Genomic DNA, 20655 nt, shown 5'->3' on the forward strand with positions numbered 1-20655 from the left:
CTTTTCTTTGAGGCCTTTTTTTTTATAGCAAACTGCTTTACACATACATAAATGTATAGCTTAATTAATTGTTATAAAATAAACAGCATTAAAAGTCAGGAAGTAGGGGATGGCCAGTTAGCTCAGTGGGTTAGACCGTGGTGCTCTTAACAACAAGGTTGCTGGTTGGATCCCCACATGGGCCACTGTGAGCTGCGCCCTCCACAGCTAAATTGAAACAACTACTTGACTTGGAACTGATGGGTCCTGGAAAAACACACTTAAAATAAACAAAAGTTAAAAAAAAAATCAGGAAATAGAATCTCAAAAGCACTCTTCCCCAAAACCCTGACCCTGCCTGCCAGAGCTAACAATGATCCTCACTTTATGAGAATCATTAATTTGCTTTTTTTCGTGGTTTCCTCCACTAAGAATGCATCCATAAACATAATATAATTTAATTTTGCCTGTTTAAATTTTTATATACAAAATCATACAATATGTATTTTTGGGTGTTTGTTTTGCTTTTTTTTTTACTCAATATTATATTTTTTAAATGCCTCTGTATCATTTCATGTAGCTGTATTTCATTCATTTTCATTATTGTATAGTATGCCTGTATGGAATACCACAATTTAATGAACCATTCTATTGTTTTTTCCAGTTTGGGTTCACACAAGCACAAATGTTTTTAGAGTAAATACGTAAAAGTATAATTGCTGAGTCATAGGGTACACACGTCTAGCTAATGTCATACCATTTTGCAAAGCGGTTGCACCACTTCACACTCCCATCTGCAGGATGAGGGTTCTTTGCCCTGCATCCTTCCCAAGCCCAGGCACCCTCCAATACTTCTTATGCTCATCTGGTGAGTATGGAGTCATACCCACTACGGCTTTAATTTGCCCTCTTCTGATTATTATGAATTAAGTAGCTTTAAAATCAACAACAAATATTTATTGGCTGTTTGGAATTCTTTTGTAAAATCGCTGTTCAAGTCATGTGCCCACTCTAACTGGATTCTTTTCCTTGATTTGCAGGAGTCCTTCAAGTATTCTTAGCGGCATTTGTTGCAAATACCCTCTCTCACCCGGTGGACTGCCTTTCCTTGCTTTTCCAACTTTGGAAAGTCCGAGTTGCCCGGCAGCAGCCTCACCCGGAGCTCCAGCCGTCGCCAGGGTCTGGCCCTGAGGCCATCATCGCAACCGGTCCCACCCGCCTCTCCGCCCGAGCTGGAGGTGTCACCGGACGTGGTAGTGGCGACCGCACCGGCCCCGCCCCCCCGGTGTGACCCCGCCCGCGGCGATGCCAGGCCCGAGTCGCGCGGGGCCGCGGTCTCCGGGGTAGCTCTGGGCGACGCCGGCAGCCGGGGGCCGGGGGAGGTGACGGGCAGGGCCCGGCGGCGGCGGCGGCGCAGGTGGATGCGGGGCCGCCGGGGTCGCGGCAGCGGAGGAGCGACGGGCAGGTGACTGGCAGTTGCCCCCGGAACAGGGTGGGCGGCACGCCGGGGAGGGAGACGAGAAGGGCTGGGACTGGGGCTGGGGGTAGCAGGACACCTCCCGAGGGAACCGGATCCGAATCAGGGAGGACTCAAAGCAGCCCGCCCCTGACAGCATTTGAGACCAGGGCCGGAAGGGTGGACTGTGGCCCAGGCAGGGACTGGGCCCAGGGGCCTGGGTCGGGAGGTCAGGCGCTGGAAAAGCTTTGGCGCCCAGACTCCCAGAGCAGCCCTGTCCTAGGTTAAGACAGCCCAGGGCACCAGACCGTCGGGCCCCGTCACTTCCTGGGCCTTAAAACGCCCCTTGCTGCCCAGTCTCGTCCCCCAGAGAAAAGGCAAAGGGAGGAAACAAACTGAACACCCATAAGGGCAGCTTCTGGCCTGTTCCAAAACAGGGCCAAGCTTTCAATACCATTCATCTTGGTGAGCACAAGCAGGATTCCTTTTCACCCCCCAAAGGAAATTCGATTCTCCCAGTGCTAGTGGACTAGACCCAGGGTTAGTTCTTTAGGGAACTGGCCATTTCTTAGTGCCTAGGTATCCGTGTGGGTCTTGTTTACTTATGAGATTTGTTTGCCTCTCTTGGTCAGAAATTTCAGTGGAAAACTGTTGTGCCACTAGGGAGCCACTTTCATTACATTTGAAATGCCCACTTTTTCATTTAGTTAAGCTACCAGCTTTTCCTTCTTTGATCCCATGCTTTTATAAGACCGGACCTCCACGGAAGACCCGGCTTTTGTGGCTTTCTTTCTTTATACTCTCCCAAACTCCATTAATATGTTAACAACAGAAATATTATCTTCTTCTATGAACTTTTAAAATTTAAGTTAACTCCAAGGGGCGCTAGTCTACCTCATTTAAGAAAAGAAGATAAATTGAAGAGACTGAATAATTGCATGAAGGAGCAATTCCTCATTGAAATATGATTATTTTAAGCCTTTTCTTTCAGTTCCCCAGTACAATGACTTGAACTCTTAGAGTAAAACTGGTGTTTAAAAACCTTCAGTTACAATGGGCTAGTACTTGATGGATTTGCTGCTTTCTAAAGATATCCTAAAAAGCAACAATTAATCAGCTTGTCAATATTAAAATAATACAGTAGAATGAAATAGATGTATTTTTAAGATAAGAGACTTAATATAGCAAACCAGTCTGTACAGTTAGACAATAATGTTAGTCCACCAACTGAGACAACTTTGAATTAAGAAGAAAACCAGTTCATATGTATTTAAATATGAATGTTACCTTTTGTCTACTTTGTTTGTTAAAGTGCTTTCCTCCAAGGAGTTGATGCTGTTCCTTGGGAACCTTAGCAACAAGATCAACATTATAAGCAATGCTAGGAATAAGACCATATTATTTTACTGAAGTTAGGATCTGCCAAAAGAACAAGAGCAAGCCCTTTAAACAAATTTTACGGTAATCTCTGGTGGTGAAGGTTTCTGTTATCTGGGGAAAAAAAGCCATAAAGGCAGTGAGGTAGAAGACAGCGGAAAGAGAAATGCTAGGTGGAGATGAAAGGAAGCATAATCCAAAAACATCATCTCCTTTCAATCTGATACGAACTCAATGCATCCTTTCCGTAAACCATCTTATTGGTCTTTATAACCGTCCTTTGAGAAAGGGAGGAGTCACTTGGAATGACACGCTTAAGCGAGTTAGAAGAGACCCAGCTGTCACTCAGGCCACTCTCCCATCCACCCTACGCTCCCCAGGACAGAGGCCCTTTCAGGTAGGTGAACATCTAGCCTCTGCTATGAATTGCTCAGTGGCGGAATTCACAAGGCCACCAAATCTTTGGTGGAATAGTTTTCATCATTGTTTTTTTCATACTGCTCTGAGGTTCATCTCCACGTAATGGCCCCCTAAACTACGCATTGCTATCTAGTAGCAACCTGAGTATTAAAAAGTCTTCCAAATGACGAAGCCAAATGTAGGTCTAGGAACAAAACAGCTTCTCTCTTTACAGTTCTGATTATGGAAACCACACTCTTCCCCTCCCTCCCTCCTTTGTTTCCCACAAGGTAGACCATTAACTTGTTTTTCTCTATCCATGAATACTACCTAACAATGATGTATTTGTATCAATGCCCTGGGTATTTGAAATAAGGCCATTGAAGTCCTGTCCATAATTACCACTTGGCTTCCAGGACTATGTATCACAGGCCCTTGGAAGCTGGAAAAGGAACGTGCTTCTGTACAGCCATTTGATTTCCTCAGTGAAGCTGCCCCCAATTACTCAGGCTCGTTAGGAGTTCTACGTCAGATGTATTCCTGTAGAGAGAAAAACAACAATAGTTTTTCCAATAGACCATCCTCACGCACACAAAAGATATACACAAAAGCCTGCAGATAATTTAACAAGGTTCTTGTACTCATTTAAATTTTTAACATTGCAATTAGAAAGAGTTCAGTAGTCACAGAGTAACATAAATATAATTTTTTTAGGTAATGCTTTTGTGAACCACAACTTTAAATATTCAGCCAACTACTCCTATCAACAAGAGTATCCCTGTTAAATTTTGTATTTTTTTCAAGATGAGTCATAGTAAATTAATTCCGAAGCTCTCTATTCAATCTCCTGTCCATCATATCAACTTAAAGTTTCAGTCCACAGAACCACCTTTTAAGAAAGAAGACTTATATCTTATTTCAAAAGACTCCTTGGAATCTGATTCAGAAAGCCTCACTCAAGAGATTAAGGCCCTATCTGAGCTTGGAGACCTAACCCAGGACAACAATATGGAGCCTGACAGCTTGGAGGAGGATAGCTTGAGTGAGACAGAAGAGGAAGCAAGCAGAAATGCAGCTGAGATGGACAGCAAGGACAACCTCCATACCCAGGACAATGGCGCAAATAACAGGTAAGGAACTGGCTTGCCTAAGATAACAGTGGTGTCTGAAATGTGTTGCTAAATAATCACTGATACTATTCCAAGTGAGAGCAAAGACAGGCCCCCAAAATGAGCACCTTGTAATGTGTGTGAGACAGGTCTCCACGCAGCTAGGGACACTTTGGAGATAGGTTTTTTGCCACATTCTTTTTTACAGTATTTAAAAAAATATGCGAAAGACAAAGAGAAGTATTAATAAAGGCATTTGCTTTTCTTATGCTCCTTATTTCCTGTCCATAATTCAAATGTCTCCACTGCTATGACCTCACCTTGGAGAAATCTCAGAAAGGCTGGTATAGAAGAGTGCCATGACTGGGAGTCAGGTAGTCTTGATTCTGTCCAGGTGCTGCTGTTTAGTATATAATTTGCAGTAAGTCACTTAACTGTTTTGCATATCACTTTTTCTCACCTGTCGAATGAACCAGCCTGCCTATCTCCCAGCATTGCTATGAATGTCAATAAAATACATTCTGGGGGTACAATCCTACCTGAGCTAGCAGAGGTCTACTTCCCAGGACTTATAGAATCATATAAAGAGTCAATTTCTAATAATTAGTATTGATGTGGTATTAACTTTATGCTATGAGCCACCAAAAACTGTAAGAGAAAATAAATTAGTGAAATATTACTCAGTTTTACTGAAAATATAAATGATATGTTAGAGTATAGAAGTTAAAAGCTATTGATTAGAAAAGAGTTTTAGTGTGGTGGTGAAGTGCATGGAGTCTGAAACACCATCGGGTTCAATTGCTGCCACTTAGTAGATGTATGACCTTGGCCAGATCTGCTTAATCTGTGCTTCAGGTTCCTCATCAGTAACAATAGGATGATAATAATGATCACCTTATAGAGTTTTTGTGATGCTAAAATAGATTAATATATGTATATAAAATACGTAAAGTACTAAGAACAGTGACTGGTTCTTTACAAGTTATATATGCATTATATATATATATATATATATATATATATATATATATATATATATATATATATATATATATTTCTTTTTTTTTAATTAGGAGTGAAATATATTGATGAAAGTTTATTGGAAGGCCTAGAACTTGGACAGGCAGGGTTTTGGAGACAAGGTAAGATTTGGAAAAAAGAACAGAATTAGAGTAACGTGTGTGTCATATTAAAGATCCCTGCTTAATAGCAGACGGTCTGTTCTGAGTATAGGGAAAGTGGGCTGAATAGGCGCTGTCGTGGAGTGCAACCAGCCCACACCACACACAGAACATTGAGGATAGAACTCAAATGACTCGTCCCAGTAATACAGTCATAGCATGGGCTTGTGTGGAAGCCAGAATTTGAGCCCAGTCCTGAATCTTTTCCCTCATTTCTTCTTTCCATCTTTCTTTCTTTCATTGGGAATATCGAGTTGAATCAAGCTTGTATGCTTTGTAGAGGATCTCGAAGTACTGTCAAGTGATAAGTGTTGTCACCAAGGTGCAGACATAGTGGTGGGGGCAAAGGAGGGGCTCAGGAAGACTTCGGTCAGCCAGACACACTGACAAGGCTGGGTTGGGTGCGCCAAGGAAGAGAGAATGCAGGTTCATGGGGAGGGCAGTAAAATGAATCAGTGTTTAAGGAACTTTATTCTGCAAGCTGGTACATTTTGAATTAGAAGATAAACACACAGGGACAAAGGGACTACCAGGTAGTAAAATTCCAATAACAACAACTAAACAAGAACATCTCCTTTTAAAGGCCTGTCTATAATTTCACTTCATTCTTCATTGTAACCTTGCAAGAAGATGCAGTTACATATTCCCATTTTACAGATAAGGAAAATGAGGCTAACAGAGATGAAGTAACTTGTCTAACGTCATAGTACTGTGAGGGGATGTTTTTTTTTTTTTTTTTTAATTAAATTTATTGGGGTGACAATTGTTAGTAAAATTACATAGATTTCAGGTGTACAATTCTGTATTACATCATCTATAAATCCCATTGTGTGTTCATCACCCAGAGTCAGTTCTTCCATCACCATATATTCTATCCCCCTTACCCTCACCTCCCCCCCCCACCCCCCTTACCCTCTGGCAGGATGTTTGTTATTTTGCTATTGATATTGGTTTTTTTAATTTTGACAAAATTCTAACCTTCAGAACAGTACAGAGAAAAATGCTTATAACCCTTACTGCCATATTTGTTTCAGATATATTTTTTAAAAGACATACGATATTACAGATAAAGTTTACTTGTTCCCCATCTCAAATCCATTCCCCTGTCTTCCTCCTCAGAACCAATATATATTCTTATGTCGGTGTATATCCTTTTTAGCAGTCTTTTATTCATTTGCATCATAGGTAATTTATATCAATAATGAAAGAATTGACAGGGCTTGGTGACATTAGCTATGATGACTGAAGAAACAAGAGAAGCTAAAGATTATTTTAAAGTTCTAATAACAATAGCTAGCATTTAAAATAGAGTGCTTATCATGAACACATCACTGTGCTAAACACTTTACATGTATTATTTAATCCTTATGACAGCCCTGGTAGGTGGACACTATAATGATCCCATTTTAAAGGTTGCAGATGAGGTTTAAAAAAGGTTATATTATACCCATTTATTGTATCTAGTAAGCAGAAAACTCAGGCAGTCTGACTCTGCTTTAAACCATATTTTTTATTGTAGTTCTAATCTAAGAGAGTCACAGTCTCCTGGGTAATAAGCAGTAGCAGTTTTATTTACAGAAATGGGGGCATCAGAAAGGAAAGGTCTTTTGTGATGGGTAGGTATTCTTGTCTGTACTCTTAAGATGAAGAAACCAAGGCAAGGATTCATTAAGTGACCTCATTTCCCCAGTGTTGAGTTTTTCCTTTTTGAGTTGATGCTCAGGGACCTGATTTTAACCTTGCTGTTTACTCAAGACAATGTAAATACCACTCAATATATTTCAAAATAAAGACTAATACTTACAAATTGAAAAAAAAAAATATATATATATATATATTTTGAAAGAGGTTTCATAAAGTGCTTTTATTTTATAAATTATTTTCATATATATATGCATATATGTATGTATTTTTTACCTCACAGCAACATGATGAATTTTGGAAAAACACGCATGATTAGTATCCCTGTTCCATAGCTAAGGAAACTGGCTTGGAGAGGTTTAAAAGTGGCACTAAATTACACAGGTACTAAGTGGCAGAGCTAAATCTCAAATCTGAGGTTTCTACTGTTAAGATCTTGCTCCTTCTCTATATAAAATCATTCATGAGACTACTTTAATTCTATAGCCTGTAATGAATTTTTTAGAAATAAGGTCATCAGAGCAGCTGTCTGCTGGGACTTGGACATGGTTTCTACACAGTGAATCCTTGTTGAGATTGTATAAAAAATATATTTTTAAAAGAGAATAATACTTACGAAATCAAAATTATGGTTAGGGCTTAGTCTTCTGATTCAGAGTTCCTTAAAGAATGCTATTTTCCTTAGGTTGATTTGCCTTGGAAATGTTTAATGGTAGACGATAATCTCCAGGGTTAGAATGGGTTATACCCCTAGTAACTGTTTGGCTGTATAGTGCTTCATACATTGAACATTAGGAGGACCAGTTCTCCACTACAAATGAAAACAGAACTGAAGCATTCAGCCAAATACAGCCCCAAAAATATTATTCAGGTGAGTGTTTAGTTATTGGTCTGTTTCTCTGCCTCACATTAGTATGGAAAGCTTGTCTAGATGTATTGTTTCTTGGATCTGAATTTATAAGCCGTAAGTAAACAAATTGATCTCAGACTCTCAATATAAAATTAAAGTAGTCTTTCATTTCTGCAAGGTATATTGCATTCTGGGAATTGTAGTTCAAAAAATTAGTCAGTCTTACCTTAAAACCAAAGAAAATCTCTTTCTTCTTGCTTTTCTAAACAATTTTAAAAGCCTCCTGATAAATCACTTGAGCCCCATTCTTAATGTTTTGATGTTACTAGAACCTCCTCAAAGCAATTACTCCTTGTATTTCACCAAAGTCAAGCCATAGTTCAATGCATATGGATTAAAAAAACCTTTTACTTAATGGAAATTGCAGCAGCATTGACTGTAGTGAATAAATCAAGAGTGGAGAGAGGATCTTCACATGATAATCCTTAAACCCCACTCCAGAACTAGCCTTATGACCCTTGGCGCTCACGAAGAAAGAGATCAATGTAATTCCTAGAGCATTAGAAATAACCTCTTCAGTCCTGGGGCCTTCTGAAACCTTATATGTTAAAAAAAAAAAAAAAAAAAAAGCAGAGAGCAGAAGTACAGTACTTAGTAAATGTGTTTAATAAGATCTTGTTTATAAGAATATGTGTACTCAAATATAATTAGCTACCATTTGTAGAATTATTTGCTTTATACATACTATCTCATTTACGTTACAAGAGCCTTTTAGATGGGTATTATTATCCCCATTTTGCAGATAAGGAACCAAGGCTCTGAGAGTCGTGTAGGCATAAGTAGTTACTAAGCGGCAGAGCCTGAGCCTGTAATTATAAGCTGCTAGATAGGTGATCAAGGCTGATTGATAAAAGATTCAATTTTACTATCTAACAAATATTAAAGATATAATCATTTTAATATGGACTAAACTGAGGCCTGGGTACAGATGCATGTAAAATTATAAATTTTATTAAAATAATACAAATATTTAAAGGCTACTCTGCCCTAAGAAGAAATAAACATTAATTATATTTTACTTCGGACAGCAGGGTCATAGTCTATATTCCTCACACTTCTCCTGGGAAACAGAAATGTTTTCGTTCGTTGAGGTCTGCAGATGTCTTCCTCTCATCACCTGGCAACCAGAGCCTTTACAGAAGATCCCATATTCTGTGTAATAAACCACCTTGTGCCAGAAATTACTGGGTGGGAGAAAGGCATGATGAGGAATTATTAGTTAAATTCAATATTTAAAATTGTCTGAAAGTAAGGAAGGGACTCAGTAGTAATAATCTGCATTTTTATTGTTTTGGGTGGTATATAATTTTTCCTCTTAAATGCTTTCATATACATTGTTTCAGATTAATAATACAAGAATCAGGTGAAGTATTGAATGATGATTTCTAGGACATAAATAGCAGTACTGGATAACCAAAATCAATAGAGGGTAAGAACCAAAACTCAGCATTTTCATTATTCCTCAAATTCTCAGACTGTTTTGTAGAAGTCATTGGAAATATTTAAGCTGAGAATAGACTACTTTCTCTCATAGGTGTGGAGTTTCTCTCCCCCCCCCCCACCACTGGTTGGGAGCATAAAGACAACACTTGAGGCTAGGTCTAATATTCTCGTATTATTAAAAACATTCTGAGAGTTTCTAGCAGTCAACATTCATCCATGTTGCTTCCTATTGTCTTTATTAGATAGATTGGTTGGCCAATCTCTTCAAATACATTACACTACATAGTACCTTGTTCTAGGGGTTTCACACAGTATGTTGGGGATATCTACTGGCATTTCAGTTATTTATTTCTGGTCACATGGGAATAGTTATGTTAGGGAAATGACTTTTTGCCGTAGTTATTTGTCATTTCTGTTTTATGTTCATTCATTTGCTCACAAATTCCGCTGTAGTGAAACCCTAGCTTCTCAGAGCAGGCATGGTGCCATCAAACAGATGAGCAGTCAGAGAAGGAAGACTAGAGTGTGCAAGGGCATGAATTGTGTCTATTACAGACAGAGTCCCCGCCAGAAATGCTAAAGCCACAGTGACGCCTGGGGTTTACTGCCCTCAGAGAACCACCAGCAGCAGTTCCTCTCTAGCTTATTTCAAAACGGCGATGCATTATTATGGTACAATAAGTAAATAAGTAGTGAGTTCGAAGCCTCAAAGTGTAATTCAAATTTATATCACCTGCAATCCTGTGAGTTCATTAAGAGGATTAAGAAGATTGTAACCAAGGGATAGTTTAATTCATACCCTTTACTGTTTTCCACTCTGCAACAAGTTTGAAAATATAGGAAGCTTTGATTACCATAAATTTTTAATGTATTGAATTTAAACTAAATGCTTTTGCCAACGTTTAATATACCTTGCCAAGTTTCACACGATAGGCCCAATTCAGTTAATAAAATAGTGGATTCTTAGAGCTGTTAGGGCTCTTTGAGTTCAGCCCATTCCCCTTATTATACAGAAGAGGAACCTGAAGCCTAGAGGAGTTAAGAGACTCACTCAAGTTCATGTAGCTTGGTCAGTGGCAAAATCTGGACTAGGACCCAGATGTCAAGACCTGTCCATTGCTTTTCCCATGACATCACAGCTACCTTGTAATTCCAATGCTATTATTATCTGGCATTTAAAATATGAGAAATTCAGAAAGGAAAAAAAGATTAAATATCAACATGTAAACAGAATAAGTACAAACATTAAAACCATTCAAATATTATAACAAAAGTCAAAGGCTAGAAGCAAAAGCCTCTTTTGTACTATACAGGAAAAGCTGTCTGTTTTTTTTTGTTTTGTTTTGTTTTTTTTGGTTTTTTTTTTAATTTTATTTTATTAAATTTATTGGGGTGACAATTGTTAGTAAAATTACATAGTGTTTTTCATGTAATAAAGGTAATGAAATACCTTTTTTTTTGTAAAGATTTTATTGGGGAAGGGGAACAGGACTTTATTGGAGAACAGTGTATACTTCCAGGCCTTTTTTCCAAGTCAAGTTGTTGCCCTTTCAATCTTAGTTGTGGAGGGTGCTGTTCAGCTTCAAGTTGTTGTCCTTTCAGTCTTAGTTGTGGAGGGCGCAACTCAGCTCCAGGTCCAGTTGCAGGGGGCACAGCCCACCATCCCTTGCAGGAGTCCAACAGGCAACCTTGTGGTTGAGAGGACATGCTCCAACCAACTGAGCCATCCGTGAGCTCAGCAACAGCTCAGCTCAAGGTGCTGTGTTCAATTTTAGTTGCAGGGGGCGCTGCCCACCATCCCTTGTAGGACTTGAGGAGTTGAACCGGCAACCTTGTGGTTGAGAGCCCACTGGCTCATGTGGGAATCGAACCGGCAGCCTTCAGAGTTAGGAGCATGGAGCTCTAACTGCCTGAGCCACCGGGCCGGCCCCGATGAAATACCTTTTAAAAAATAAAAAATAAAATAAAATATAAGAAATTCTATGTAAGAAAGTGTAAACACCTGAAAATTTTATAAATCTGGGTCCCTGACTCTTAGCCCTTGTTTCTGGAAAATGAAAAGAACAACCAAGCCTCTTTAGTCTGGCATAAGCATTGTAAACTCTCACTGAATAAGAGGAATTATATTTCTAAATACTGTGTCATACAGCATTTCCCTTGTGAAGATGCAGCCTTTGTTTCACATAAGATTATCTTAAAAGAAGTGAGGCACTAGAATCTTACATTGCAGTCACTACCCTCTTTAGACATTTTCATTTAACTCACAGATTGTCCTTGAATCAAGACTGGTACTAACGAGTCTAATAAATTGGGGCAAATATCTGGTTATTTCACAGCCATAAATCTGTTGTTAAAGAAAAGAAGGGACTTTAATTGGAATTATCCAAATTATATAATCACTATAAATAGAATTCGCTAGATAACAATCTAGCCTTTTCACTTTAGTGTGTGTCTGTGGATAGTCTTTAGCGTTCAGTTCATTAAACCACCTGTTTTCTATTAAAATGTTTAATTTTGTTTGCAGAATAAATGCCTGCATTAAATGAAATTTTCTGGGTTGTAAATAACCACCCTAAACCATTCCAGTATATTTGTGGAACCATTTTATTTCATACTTGCAAAAGTGATTTTTAATCCTTTGGGTTTATTTCATTTTATTTACTTAAAAGCCGTTGATATAAAGATTAATATGAGCATAGAATTCAGAAATCCTTGGAAACAATTGTCAGTTTTATAGTTCTAAAGAAGCATTAAAAACTTTACACTTAAACAGAAACTGAATTTGCTGTTCATATGCATAAAAGATTTAATGGCATATAAATTGGCAATAATTATTCTGTTTAAAAGGATTAAATCAAACCTAAATCAATAATAACATGTGCATTTTCAATTTAACCGGCTACTTAAAATAAAGTGGCAAGTAAATAACTGCTAAATGATTAATGGCAATGCTTTTATTCACCTCCTCAACAGGCAAACTGGCCAGTTATTGAATATTTTATTATGAGTGCAAAGGATGTTAATTGTACTAGAAACATGCTCTAATTTTAGTAATATTTTGATTGAATATTATACTGAATATGAGGCTCTTCATTAAATGGAGATTTTTATTTTGTTTGAAGTTGTCACAGTCAGTACTCAAATATAGTCCATTAAAGCCAGCAAATATCATGGCATATGCATCTGAGACCACCCTCCTCTTTCTTTCTGCATCCATTTCTAACCCAGGCATCTGAAGAGGCAACCTGACATCTGTTGTCTGAACAGTAACAAAAGAGTTGCGTACTCATTGTCTCATAACCTTTCTATCAAACGGGGAGGAAAAGAGGTGCATGTTTTGTGTGCGGATGATTACTGATGAAGGAGCACTTCACACTCATTTTGTTCCAGTGTGTTGACCTGGACCACAACACACAATTGAGTTTCTTAGCATACAAGCTTAGTACAATGAGGTTCTTTAGTATTATGTTCTATTTCAGCCATTAGATTCATTTCTGTGAAGTATTACATCTTTCCATGCTCATGATTTTGCAAAACGTACCCTCCTATTTGTTTCAACATATGATTTCCATTTAGAAAGGGAAGAGAGGGGATATTTTAAGATAGTCATTGCAGGTATAAATGGTGCACTGTAATTAGTGCTCTTTTAAGAGACATGTTTTCCAATTTTATCTTGTATATATACATTATTAAAGTTTCTCTTTAAACAATTGGTTCGAAAACATTTTTCTCAGCCAAAGCAATTCATTTTGTCTGATTTGTTTCAAAACCCTCTGTACTTTCTAGGTTCCACTTAAAACATCATTCTTTCCTGTAGTGTGCAATTGCTTCTACATATGGGCATTTAAGAATGGAAATTTGTTGAGGCTAACAATTACAGCTCTTTCTGGAGGTCTAAAGTAATTTAATTCTCCCAGTTTTATCTTTCACATCATCTTTCAGCAATTCTTAAAATATTTCACCATGTGGAAACGCTGACATTTCTTAATCCCATTTCCTAAATCACAGTTCAAACAGATTCTCCATGATGCCTAAGTCATGGTGAAAAATTGGATTTTTAAAGATGAGTGTTAATTTTTTCAGGCCACTAAGTTGCCACTTAGTGCATCACAAGAAAACTTTGTGCCCTAGAAATAATTTAATCCCTGGGGAGAGAAGAAGCCTTTGAGATCCATCAGCAGGAAGCACAATACACAATGTTATGTCATGGCAACTAAAGGTGACATACAGCAAGCCGAGACCAGTGACAGCTCACTGACCAATGCTTCCATAGTTTGCCCTTATTTGATCCTTATTCTGTGTCAAGGACACAGTTCCAAGCATTGGTGTGTGTATATGTATACACACTATAAGGTAAATACTATTGTTATCCCCATTTTATTGATGAGGAAGCTGAGGCACAGAAAAGTTAAATAACTTGCCCCTGCTTAACACAGTAACTGGTAGCACCAGGAATTGAGTGCAGGCATTCTGATTCCAGGAGCCTTACTTATCCTTAGACATGCTACTACACCATTTCTCAGAGCCAAAATCCTCCATATTATTTTTCAGAGAAGCAAAGCACCATGGAGATTTCATATGAGTGAGGAAGGTCTATAACTATGACTGTAGACGTTATGCCATTATCTGCTGGTACTGATTAAATATGATGACCAGTCTGAGTGCCAGTTCTTTTTTTAGTATTACTGCAGAGATGGAAGTCAGGAATTCATTTCCTTTGATCATTGAAGACTACCTATTTTTTTAAATAGTGGACATTCCTCGGTTATTGATTCTTTTGTGAATTTATCATAGGATCATAGAACAACAGATTTGGAATCGACTTTGAGACATCATTTAGCAACTGAATCTGGAAATAAGATGTTAACATACTTTCAGTGATAAACAAGGTTATGTTCTCCTATTTTAAATACCCATAATATTATGTATTCCTTTATGTATCTAATTTATTACTTGATTATTACAGTTGGTACGAAAAGCTTGTCTTCCTCACTAGCAGGTAAGATCGATCAGCCTGCTTCTGTTCTGCTCACCATTCTATCTTCAGTGCCTAGTACCTGGGGAGCTCCTCACTACACATTCGTTGACTGGCCAGCTGACTGACTGATCGATTCGCTAACTTACATAAGGCAGGCCCTACGACAGTGCATGCTTCACTACCACCTATGGGAACAGCTGCAGGATACAGGGCAGCTTAATGGACAAGAGCCAGGTCCTGGGGCAGACTACCAGGGCCCCACCTGGTACAGACTATCCTGGGCCGACTATTTGTGAGCTCTGTGACCTTGTAAAAGTTATGTAAGCTCTCTAAGCCTCAGTTTCTTCATCTATTAAATGGGGGTCATAATAGTACCTCCCTCATATGGTTATTCTAAGGGAAAACACTGGAGATTCACTATAAGCATTGCCTGGATCAGCACGCAATAATATGTGCAATCTTCCCAAAGTCAGCACTCCACATCCTACTCCATGACTAACTAGCAGAACAGTGATCCCCATAGGACATGTCACTTTGAAAGGTTGCCAAGCCCTGCTTTAAAAAGTGCAAAGGACTACCTATTCTAAAACTTTCTGAAAAAGACTTTATAACCTCTGTAGATAATTCCTTCCAAAAACACATCACTTTGGCTATCCCAAAGTATTTGTCTTACTAACGTCTTTGCTCCCTAATTATTTTTGCTAAATTAAATTCAGAGTCTAAAGTTAACTTAGTTAAGTCAAACTTCTTCACAGAGTTTACAAAGCCCTTATCTCACCTCTGCTTAACTCTGAGCTCTACTCCTCAACCTTCCCTCCTCCCACCCAACATTTTATCAGTACAGAATTTCTTCTTGGAAAGCACCATGTTCTCTCTCCCCTCCATTCCTTTTTATATGTTGTTCCCTCAGCCTAGCATACAGTTCATGCCCTTCTTAGTCTTAGGCCTCATATATGCCATCATTTACTTCAGAAAGTTTTCCCTGACTTTTCAAGATGGTATTGGATGTCCCTCCTACTTCCTGATGGCCCCTCATCAGCGCCCTGACCACTCCAATGATACGTTGCTTGTTTCCTTTTCCATATCACTCACTAGGCTGTGAGTTCGCCACCATATCCCTCTAACTTATTAAGTGCTCAGTAAATGTCTGTAGAATCAATGAGTGAGCAAATAGATGAGGAAAGCGAAGTTCTGTTGAGTCCAGCAAATGAATGAATGAGTAGAGTTAAATTCACTTTTTCCTTCCAATGTATCATGGATACAATAAAGCAGCACCTTCATTAAAACATGTTTTATATTTTGGTTTATTCAAAGATATAATTAAGGCACTCCTTAATCTTTTATTCCCTACCTAAACAACCACAGTTGAATCTTATGTTTAACTCAGTATAAGATAAACCCTAAAATCATTCACTAATTTGATCTAATGTAAGAAGCTTTTCTGCATATTTAGATTCTAATTTACTACTACTATTTACTAGTAATATCTAATGCTGTATTTGTGTTAACTAGAGTATTTTTAGAGTCATTTATTTAAGAAACACTTACTGACTTTTCTGTCCACCGCAGAGAGCAGAGTTCTAGGACAGAGGTGAGGGAAGAAAAGGTAACCCTCAGTCCCTGAGGTGCCCAAAACCTTAATAGGTGAAGAGACAAGATCCCCACAGTGAAAGTGAAATAAGCACAAATACAGAGCATTAATTCATATGTAATGTCCCATTTTAATCCTTATGGAAGAATAGAACACTACCTACAGACTTGCCAAAGAGATGAAACACAGTTATGATCAAGCCCCTGGATCTAGCTGCCAATTTGCAGGAAACAGAGGACAGAGGAATAAGATACAATCCTGAGAAATAAACAGAATAAATATAATTTATCCCTACTTACACATGAGAAACTAGCTCAGAGATGACATGATCAGCCAGCTGATGCACAAATAGGTAGTGACAGACCCAGAACTTGAACCCAGATCTGTTTAGTCCCAAGTCCAGATATACCCTGATGGATCACTCAGTGCTCCTAAGACATACCCAGTGACCCTTAGAACCAGGTGAAAAGCAGGACCAAAAAATACTGTGAGTTCACGGGATGGGACATCACACAGAAGAAGCCTCAACAAAGCTCCAGAGGCAGGTGACACCATGGTGTGTAGGGAGTGGTGAGTCACATGGTTTGATGTCCAGTTTCCTGATAGATGTGAACCCTTTCCAGTTAGGCATTTTGCTAGAGGAAATTATCATTTCTCTTCCCTTGGTGGAAAAGAAAGAGCAGCCTATTCCAAAAAGTTTTCCATTTTAATATGTGAACTAAAAAAATTCAAAATGACAATTTATCAAGACATAGGAGTTTTGGCTTTTTGCTCTAGGTTTTGCTTTACATCAAATCAAAGAAATCTAGGTCCACATTAAGAAGAGTAAATTAGCATTAAGGGCACCATTAGTTTGTTTACCCAGCACAAAATTATGTCCTCTGTAAACGGGAATATCAAATAGCATAAAAAGCCTAGGTGATTTACATTTCCTTTTTGATTACAGGATTGCATCTACTGAACTCAAGGAAGGAAAATCTCTCCCATTTAGCTTTTGAAGATCAAAAGGGCCATTAAATATGCCATATTACCAGCATTTTTTTTTTCTTTTTTGGTTAAGACTAGGAAGCGCTTTACAAATTGAGATTGCCATGGGGAAAAGGGAAGACTTTCTTTGGGGTCATATGCATTGGTTATGGATGACTTCACTTCCCTCAGTCAGGACCATATACTTAACCTTTTATTCAAATAGGACTGTCCTACAGCTTAAAGTGCATGCTGACCTGTCTACTGAGTTTTCTGTGCATAGACCTGACAACCAAGAGAGTACGAACTAAGAGCTTTTCAGTGAGCCTCCTTTTGATTCTAAACCTTGGGGATCTTTCCATAGTACATTTGATGAAATCTACAAACACAAAATTAACTGAAAAGTAAAATCATTGAAAAGGAGGATGAACCTATGTAGGTATTCAGTCAGGATAAATCTTGCTTTACCCACACTCCAAATGGAGCAGATTGAGGCAAATATCCAGGTGACGATCACATTTACCTTCCTAGATAAATAGCCAAATATATATATGACCAACTAAAGTGTGAAATCAATTTTATCTTCTCCAGCTGAAATACTTAGGGTATGCATAAGTAATAGCATTCCTTGAACCACAGTCATTCACTGGTTTAACATTATAGACATTATTTTTCAGTTGTTTTCTGGCATTTTGAAATTATTTATCCCTGTTTTTATTCCATATTTCAGTAAACTTAAATAATTAATAACTTTTTTATTCTTGTGTGTAGTATGCAGGCCTAATTTGAGCCTGGGATATGTCTTTAACATATCAATAATAAAAATAAAATTATAAGGGAAAGATTGAGATTGATTTAGAATAAAATGATCAACTAAATATAATGAATTTATCTTGATTAAGTACTTAACATTTCCTTTCTGCTTTGGGCAGCCAAAACCCAAAAGAAGACAAGTATTCAAGTCTCCGATATGACCCAAACTGGAAGAATAAGAAAGAGAAAGGGCTGTTGTTGACTGTGGAAGCATTGCCAGAGTCTGCAGACGGATCTATAGAAAATCTGACTGTAGATCCTCTCTACCCTTCCAAGGAGACTTCAATGGAACTCTCAGGGGGGAAAGGCGAACAGAAAAAGAGCCCACAGAGCGAAGCCTCCTTACTTGGTAGTGAATTCTTAAGCCCAAACTCTGAGCATGGTGCCCATCACAGCGAGCAGTCTTCAGACCTGAGGGACAGTGATATGGAGAAGTCGAGCAATCTCTTTCAGTACTTGAAGAGTTCAAGTTCACATAATGAGGTTTTCTTGCCAGGCTCACGTGGCCCTCGGCGAAGGAAGTCCAAACAATATTTTGTGGAAAAAAACAAGCTGACTTTGGGATTGCCCACTCCTAAAATGGACTCTTATCTTCAACTTCACAATAAAAAAAGGGGGGAAACTCACTCAGAACAGGTACGTAACAGCTACTTAAAAATCTCTTCTGAAGCACTAAACTGGAATTTGCCTTTGTTTGAAATCGCTGAATAGCACTTCCTTTGGGATAGTGATGTCATTATAACAACCTGGCTGAGTAAATCAGATGCCCCTCTTTGAAGAATGAGGGGAATTAGTCCACAAATTCTCAAGAGCAAAATAAGTCATCAATAATTTATTGCTGTAATTAAATTATTGTCTCCAAAATGTTTCCATTCAAAGAACCACAGAATTTTTTTTAAAACCACATACTACAACAGATAAAATATAGGACTGAAGGTTTGATTACCTGTGTCGGTTGCCTTTGGTTCCACTACAGCACTGGTTTTCATCCCCATTAAATGCCCTCAACACATTGGATATGACATGACACACTCAATAATGGCAACTCACATACACAAGTGATTCTCAATCAGATTCTGTATGCTTTTTGGGTGTTAGTGGGACAGGATCAGGATACAACATGGGGTATTTTTATTTATTTTTAATTTTTACTTTTTAATTAAAATTTATTGGGGTGACAATGGTTAGTAAAGTTACAATATGGGGTATTTAAAAAAATATCCAAGTGATTATCTTGCCTTTCCAACCCCCATTAATAATAACTACACCATCCTTTAATACCGTATGCAAATGAGGTAATATGATTAAACCTGTCTCTCCATCTATAAAATTGGAATAATAATAAATGTCCTCTCTTTCTCATCCAATGGATTCAAAACCTATTGGAACGAGTAAACTTAGTTCTACTTCATGGACACACATAAAGATCCTACCAGCCTACCTCCTATTAAATATGTCCATAGACACAAGAAAAGAATGTGGCTGGATCAGTGCATCCAACACGCTTATTGGGGAAACAGCTTAAAATTCATTATCTACTAATGTGTGGTCATTTTCAAATATGAATGAAAGGTTATTACATTAAATGGAGATGCCCTTAAAGCTATTCCAAATCTAAATTGGTATTATTTAAAGTGTTCTAACTTGTTCTAATCTGCAATTTCTGATGGAACAAGCGAGGTGGGATGAATATTTGTGATTATTTTTTTTGATTCAGAAACTCCTTTTATAGGGAGCCCCCTTCTAGTTGCTAGACAGGGTGCTGCCTAATGAATCGCTTAATAAAGCCAATTAGATCTTCAAATTTAAAAAAGGAAAAACAAAAGAAACTCCTTCTATAGTTGTAAAGGATTATGTCACATCTTTGACTTTGTAACTTAAGAAAACAAAGAAATGGATGTAGTATATTTGGCTGAATTGTCAAAACAAATTCTGAGCTGAATTCAAGCAGAATTTTCAAGAGTTTGACCCAATTTTAGATGTTTAATGTACATTTTTGTTTCATAAAACGTGAAATTTTGAATTTTGATTGCTCACTTAAAAATATAAATATGTGAAAAATGTTATAGCTAGTTATTTCTCTCAGACTAGGATACCTTTCATTATTTTAAAATGTGTTCTCAAAAGAAGCTGATATTGAAGGAGAGGCAAATAGGCCAGAATAAATAGTTATATTTTTAATAATAAAAGGGAAAAGATTTATTATAAGCTCTTTAATTACTGATATCTTAATTGCTAATTTTTTTTAGTAGTTATAACTTAATTTACTAAACAATATTGGGGGGAGTTGATTGTCAGTGATTCCATAGCATAATTTTCATTATGCCAAGGAGGAGACTTTAAAGCATTTTAGGCTTGCTCAGTCTTTAAGCTCATGAATTATTCTTTGGCCACTGACCTCATCCATTTCTTTCTCCACGTTCAGATGTCTAAGGGCTGATTGCTAACTGTATTCAAAATTGTTTCTTAACCATTTCCAACATATATTTCCTTCATCTTTACTCCTAGTCTTTTTAAAGGGATAGAAATTAGTTTGGCCTAACAGTGATATGATGATGTGTGTAACTTGTTTCATTGAATTATAGTCAGTAACCTAGAATGATATGTTCCTTCAAATCATTAGTTATATATGACAGGTGTGCAAGTCTTTTCTGGCAATACAGATTATATATACTCTTATGGGCAGGAAATAAGCGTTGGACTTATTTTTAGTCTTCATAACTAAACTAACACACCTCAGTAAATATATGGGAAACGAGAAATGTATATCTTCCATTACCTCCAAACTTTATTCTCTTTAGTATTACTTGAA

General features: G+C 37.8%; 1 protein-coding gene across 4 annotated transcripts in view; it reads left to right on the forward strand.

Moving 5' to 3' along the window:
- The first annotated feature begins 737 nt into the window (after positions 1-737).
- Positions 738-20655, forward strand: part of JHY (junctional cadherin complex regulator) — an 81449-nt gene continuing 61531 nt past the window's right edge. For 3 of the 4 annotated variants that reach the window (XM_019718585.2, XM_019718587.2, XM_019718588.2), the window contains exons 1-4: positions 738-847; positions 1020-1444; positions 3926-4341; positions 17963-18479. In XM_019718585.2, the coding sequence (XP_019574144.2) occupies positions 4016-4341; positions 17963-18479 (843 nt within the window). In that variant the 5' untranslated portion in view covers positions 738-847; positions 1020-1444; positions 3926-4015. The remainder of the gene's footprint in view (positions 848-1019; positions 1445-3925; positions 4342-17962; positions 18480-20655) is intronic. The other variant, XM_074321297.1, reaches the window with a different exon arrangement.

This window comes from Rhinolophus sinicus, linkage group LG16, assembly GCF_036562045.2.
Source record: "Rhinolophus sinicus isolate RSC01 linkage group LG16, ASM3656204v1, whole genome shotgun sequence".
NCBI classification, from domain to species: Eukaryota; Metazoa; Chordata; class Mammalia; order Chiroptera; family Rhinolophidae; genus Rhinolophus; species Rhinolophus sinicus.